Source organism: Eimeria tenella, genomic scaffold (assembly GCF_000499545.2).
Source record: "Eimeria tenella Houghton genomic scaffold, Eth_scaff172, whole genome shotgun sequence".
In the NCBI taxonomy this organism is placed as follows: Eukaryota; Apicomplexa; class Conoidasida; order Eucoccidiorida; family Eimeriidae; genus Eimeria; species Eimeria tenella.
Window position 1 is genome coordinate 2,501 of NW_013541546.1, and position 6,236 is coordinate 8,736.

Genomic DNA, 6,236 nt, shown 5'->3' on the forward strand with positions numbered 1-6,236 from the left:
TGCATGCATGCATGCCTGCATGCATGCATGCATGCAAATACAAATGCATGCATGCATGCATGCATCCACTATCCTTGCATTTGAATAGGCTCAACTGCGAGGTGGACAGACACAAAAAGGCGAAAACGCCACTTCAAGAGCTGCAGCAAACGCAGCCAACAATAAGAAAAGATAAATATGATAAAACAAATGATCCGAGCCACTAAAGCAGCAAATAATTCGGAAAATTAAATAAAAAGTAATCCAAATGATCCAAAAAAGAAGAGAGAAAGCAGAGAAATGATCTGCAACGCCTCGTGGGCTAAAATGCAGCAGCAATGCAACTCCCAAGGCAGCTAAACGAAAGAAGCAAAAGCCCGCCAACCAATAAAAACCAATTAATCAATTTTAAATATTAAAAAATAATTAATTACTTAATCTGAATGTATCCACGCAGACAGTCATCCTAGCGGCGACGAGCCTGAGGGAGTCAATTGAAGCCTCGATTGGTAAAAAAAAGTCAAATTTTGAATTAAAAAGGTAAAAATTGAAATAAAAAGTGAAATTAGAATAAAAAGGTGAAAATTAGAATAAAAGAGTTGAAATTGGAATTAATTTTGAATCAAAAACAAAATGAATTAAATTCCACTGAGTGGTTTGCTGACTGAGTTGCTCCCCGATTAGCTGCGAGCGGACCTCGCACTCATGTTTGTAGGCCAGCGCGCCCTGCAGCACGCGCTGCACTCCAGCAGCAGCAGCAGCAGCAGCAGCAGCAGCTTCCTCCACTGCTGCTACCAGCTGCTTCGCCGTGAGCTTCTCGGGGCTGCAGTCTTGGGAGCCTGCGCAGGAGCCGTAGTCGCCGACAGCAGCAGCAGCAGCAGCAGCAGCAGCTGCTGCTGCTGCTGCTGCTGTTGACGGTCGTTGGGAAGAGCTCACAGGACCCAGCAACTCTGCTGCTGCTGCTGAAGACTCTGCTGCTCCTGCTGCTGCAGCAAGGCGTGGGCGGGAGGCTGCTCCTGCTGCTCCTGCATCTGCGGCCTGTGCTGCTCGTGCTGCTGCTGCGCTTCCTTGTACTGCAGCCGCATCAGCTGCTGCTGCCACTCCTGCGGCTTTTGGCCCCACTAAGGCCCCTGCTGCCAGCTTTGCTGCTGCTGCTGCTGCTGCTGCTGCTGCTTCACTCTTCGCTCGCAACTCTGCAGCCGCACCTTCTATGCTGCTGCGCGCCAGCAAGTCCGCGGGGGGGGCCCCCAGGGGGCCCCCCACATGGGGCCCCCGTCCTGAGGTGCCCTCTGCGGGCTTTTCTGCTGCGGTCTGGGCCCCCAGCAGCAGCAACTGCAGCAGCAGCAGCAGCACCAGCAAGGGGGCGCGCTGGTGGCCGCGCCGCTGCGCCGGCCACAGCAAAGGGCCCATTGCGGGAATAGCCTTTCTGCTGCTGATATTTGCTGCTGCTGCTTTCACTTAGAATGCTGCAGGCTGGTGGAGCACCGCCGAAGCAAATGCATGCATGCAACAAAGCCCCAAAGTGCTGCTGCAAGCCCCATAGGCCACTGGCCCCTGATGTGCATGCGAGCGCAGCAGCAGCAGCAGCACGAGGCTCAGCAGCAGCAGCTGAGGCCCCAGGTGCCTGCGAAGTGCAGCAGCTGCTGCAGCAGCAAGACAACCAGCACCAGCAGCAAGTGATGCCCTCTCTGCAACGTCTTTGAAAAGTCTAAGACAGCAGCAGCAGCAGCAACAGCAGCAGAGCAAAGTTGATGAGTGAGGCCTCGCTGAGGCGGCTGAGTGGGATTTTGCTGCTGCTGCTGCTGCTGCCCCTCTTAAAATGCTGCCCTGAGATCGACAGACCAGGGAGCCTCAAAAGATATTCCGCTGTTGCTGCTTGTGGCGCTGCGGCCACTGGTGTTGCTGGCGCTGCTGCTGCTGCTGCTGCTGCTGCTTTTGCCTTGAGTCCCACGCTGCAGCCCTGTAGGGCCTTGGCTTGTCTTCTTTGGATTTCTGAGTCCCCTGCGTCTCAAAAAGCTGGTAAAAATGAGAAGAAGATAGGACGCTGCAGGTGCTGCTGCAGGTGCTGCTGCAGCAGCTGCTGCAGCAGATCTTCGGCTGTCGACGGCTGCTGCTGCTGCTGTAGCCTTCGCTGGGGCAGCAGCAGAGCCTGCTGCCTGCTGCATGTAGCAGATCTTTGCAAATATCTTTTAAATAGTTATTTGCTAAACAGAATTTATCCAAATTTGCCACAAAAGATATTCTCTTAAGTCTGAAACGCATGCAAAGGACTGAAGCCACCCCGGCGACGCAAAACTTGCTGCTGCTCCGGAGCTCGTTCACTGAGCCCCCCTTTCTGAGCGAATTTTCCAGCTTTTGTTTTTCCTGCATGTCTTTGAAATTAAAAAATAAATTAATTACAGACACTGCGACAAAGTCGAGAAGCTAAGCAGCAACACTGCAGCAGCAGCAGCAGCTGCTGCGCCAGGCGGGGACAGTTCTTGCAGCGCCGAAAACCCACACTGCGGGACCCCTGGACCGTTTGCTGCTGCTGCTGCTGCTATTGTTGTTGCTGCAGCTTGTCTGCCACAAACTGCGCAGCCGCGTTGTTGCGTGCTGCAGCGGCATTTAAGCAGCTTAGGGAGCGTGCTGCAGCACAAGCAGCAAGAGGCAGCAAAAGGGTCTTGAGAGAAAAGAAAGAAATTCCAAAATCCTCTCCAAAGGCCAACAGGGACAGCTGCTGCTGCAGCAGCAGGGGAGCAGCAGGGGCCCCACAGCAGCAGCCGCACTGGGGGCCCCTAAGGCCCAGGCTAGCTGGAGGGTTAGCTGCTCGCAAGTAGGCCCCGAGAGCAGCAGCAGCAGCAGCAGCAGCGGCAAGGGAAGCTGCAGCTGCCGCTGCAGCGGTCTGGGGGTGCTCCCTGCTTGGCAGAAGTCTCTTGCTCTTGGGACTGCCGTAGAGGCGCTACTGCTGCCTTGCTGCTGCCTTGCTGCTGCATTGCTGCTGCGCTGCTGCTGCGTTGTTGCTGCGCTGCTGCTGCTGTGAGGCCCCCCTGGGGCCCTTTGGGGCCCTCTGAAGAGGAAGAGGCCGAAGGGCAGCTAGCCAGTAGCGCCCTCAGACGGACATTTGCTGCACAGCTAGCTGCTTAGCTAGCTGCACAGCTAGCTGCTTAGCTAGCTGCTTAGCTAGCTGCTTAGCTAGCTGCTTAGCTAGCTGCTTAGCTGGACTGCGGGGCCAACACTTCGGAGAAGCAAATGGGCTCGAAAAGAAGAATAAGGAAGTGCAGCAGCAGCAGCAGCAGCCGCAGCAGCAGCAGCAGGACTTCCTGGCAATAGTGGTGGAACTAAAGCATAGAAATGGCAGCAGCAATTAAAACAATTAAAGAAATAATTACAAGAGAAAAAGTAATAATAATAACAATAATAAGACCGGCGATTGTAATTACTATTAATGGCAAACAAAATAATAATTGAGATAATTAAAATGAGAATAAAAAAAATAAATAATAAATAAATAATGAAGTAGTAATGGGAATGGCAATAGTGGCAAAAGTAGTAATGAGGAAATATTAATAAATAATAAAACCCTAATCGTTTAACCTTAAGGATCAAACGACCCCCTGCGCCCCTAAACCCTAAACCCTAAACCGCCCTTTATTTGCTGCAGCAGTCGAATTATGAAGAGGCGGAGCAGGCGCAGTAGCCTCACAGTTAAGACAAGACAGCTGCAACATAAAGAAATTAAAGTAAAGTAGCTGCTGCTGCAGCAGCTGCAGCAGCAGCATTTGTTGCTGCTGCTGCAGCAGCCGCAGCAGCAGCTACAATCAGCAGTTTATTTTTTCTTTTTGCCATCTTTTGCTGGCGTTCTTTCTTTGGCCTTTTGTTCAATACTTTTTCTCAAGTTATTTTGCAGTATTTGTCTGGCTAGGGGGTCGCGGCTGCGTGTTGCTGCTGCTGCTGGGGCTGCTGCTGCTGCTGCAGCAGCAGCGCGGAAGGCCCTCTTGGCAGCAGCAGCAGCAGCAGCGCCGCAGCCGTGCACCTCCGGCATTGCGTGCTGCAGACAAAATCTGCTGCTGCAGTGGGGGCAGCTGCGGCCAAGCCAGTCTGTTGTTTCTTTGCATGCGTCCATGCTGCAGCGCTTGTTTGCTGCTTGCTGCTGCTGCAGCAGCAGCTCTAAGTCCTCCTCGCTCTCCTCCTCCTTTCCCGCTTCAGCCTTGCGGCCCTTGCGTGCCCTGCCCCGCCCCTGCTTCCGCTGCTGCTGCTGCTGCTGCTGCGGCTCGGAGGCTGCTGCTGCTGCTGCTGCTGCTGCCGCTGCTGCTTCATCTTCTCCCCCAGAAGTCCGCAGCTCCAGCGAGCTGCTGCTTTCTTCTTGTGTCTCTTCATCTGTCTCCACTTCCGAAGGCCTTTTCTTTTCTGTTGCTGCTGCCCCTTTGCCTTTGCTCCCGCGCGCGCCCCCCGCTGCTGCTGCTGCTCCCTCCTCCCCCGCAGCAGCAGCGGCAGCAGCAGCAGCAGGCGCCCTCACCCAAACCTCCACATGCCTCTCAAGACCCTCTCCCCTAGACTCATGCCCCAGCTGCAGTTCTGCTGCCAGCTGATGGACCAGCAGCCGCTGATAAGAAGAAAGAAAAGAAGGAAATGAATAATGCCATTCGCTAGGGGGCCCCCGGGGGCCCCCGGGGCCCCCAAACTCTGGGCTGCCCCTGTGGCCCCCAGACTCCGGGGGGCCCCCGGGGGCCTCAGGTCCCGGGGGCCCCCCTGGGGCCCCCTTAGACTCTAGGGGGCCCCTGGGGGCCCCCTCAGACTTCAGGGGGCCCCCGGAGGCCCCCTTAGACTCCAGAGGGCCCCCAAGGGCCCTGCGGCGCAGATCTTCAAGCAGCTGCCGCGTCTCCCTCATGAAGGTATCTTCAGGGGGAGTGGGGGCCCCTTGGGGGGCCCCGGCACTCTCGCAAGCAGCAGCAGCAGCAGCAGCAGCAAGAGCAGCAGGAGCAGCAGCAGAGCGGTTCCCCTGCTGTTTCTTCAGGACGCGAGGCTGTCCGTTAGCTGAGGCCGCTGCAGCGCCTTTGCCGCTGCTCCTGCTGCTGCTGCTCGCTGGCCTTGGTTGCTGCTGCTGCTGCTGTTGCTGCTGCTGCAGCAGCTGCTGTAGCTGCAGCTGCTTCTCCGTCAGGGGCGGGACATCTGCTGCAGTCATGAACTCAAAAGGAACTCGAAGAGACCCCACAGTGGAGGCGATTTCATATAACACAGAAAGAGCCTCTCGGACATCCGGCAGCTGCAAGTCGCCGCTGCTGCTGCTGCTGCTGCTGCTGCTGCTGCTGGTGCTGCTGGTGCTGCCGCTGCTGGTGCTGCTGCTGCTGCTGCTGCTGGGGCTTTGCTTGGGGGCGCGGGCTACAGTCTCCGAGTCTCCGATGATGACTAAGTGGCTGCGGGCTCTGGTAGCAGCAACATTTAGTCTTCTGGAGTCTTCAAGAAATCCAATTTGTTTGCTGCTGTTGCTGCGGACAAGAGAAATAATAATGACTTCTTTTTCCCTCCCCTGGAACCCGTCCACAGTCTGCACGCAGACCTCCTGCAGCAGCCCCCCCTTGCTGCTGCTACTGCTGCTGCTACTGCTGCTGCTGCTGCGCGCTGCTGCTGCGTCTGCTGCAGCAAGCAGCTGGCGAATCAGCTGCGCCTGAGCAGCATAAGGAGTTATAACTCCAATTTCTTTCGGAGGAATTCCAAAATCTTCGACAAGTTCCTGCACGTATTTCCGTGCAAGTGCTGCTTCTGCGCGGTTGCTGCGCGAGCAGCGCAGCCCCGCTGCTGCTGCTGCTGCTGCTGCTGCTGCTGCTGCTGCAGCGGTGGGGCGCGGGGGGCCCAGCTCGTCCTCCTGCAGCCAAGATATGCCCGCGGTGTCTATCCAGACGACCGGCAGCAGGGAAGCAACAGCAGCAGCAGCAGCAGGAGTTGCTGCAGCAAGGGTGCGGGCGTGGAGGCCAGCAGCAGCAAAAAGGCGGTCGCCGTAGAAGCAGCTGCTGCTCCAGCGCATGATGTGGGGGTGCATGCGGAATTGACACAGCAGCTGCTGCGCTGCAGCAGCTCCCAGCAGCAGCTGCTGCCGCTCAAACAAAGACTTTCCTAAACCCTTAAAAAGGGCCCCACAGCTCTTCACTGTTGGCGGCAGCTGCAGATGATCTCCAGCCAATACGCAGCGCCGGCCCAGCAGCAAACCGATCCAGCAGCAAGCCTCCACCGCCTGCATGCACACACACCTGCTGCTGCTGCTGCTGCTGCTGCTGCTG

General features: G+C 56.3%; 2 protein-coding genes across 2 annotated transcripts in view; both read right to left on the minus strand.

Moving 5' to 3' along the window:
- The window catches only part of ETH_00008050 (uncharacterized protein), a gene marked incomplete at both ends in the record, with an annotated part of 2,303 nt that extends 914 nt beyond the window's left edge, over positions 1 to 1,389 (minus strand). The window contains one exon of the mRNA XM_013373769.1: positions 645 to 1,389. Within this exon, the coding sequence (XP_013229223.1) occupies positions 645 to 1,389 (745 nt within the window). The remainder of the gene's footprint in view (positions 1 to 644) is intronic.
- Positions 1,390 to 3,787: 2,398 nt separating this feature from the next.
- Positions 3,788 to 6,236, minus strand: part of ETH_00008055 (uncharacterized protein) — a gene marked incomplete at both ends in the record, with an annotated part of 3,247 nt that continues 798 nt past the window's right edge. The window contains one exon of the mRNA XM_013373770.1: positions 3,788 to 6,190. Within this exon, the coding sequence (XP_013229224.1) occupies positions 3,788 to 6,190 (2,403 nt within the window). The remainder of the gene's footprint in view (positions 6,191 to 6,236) is intronic.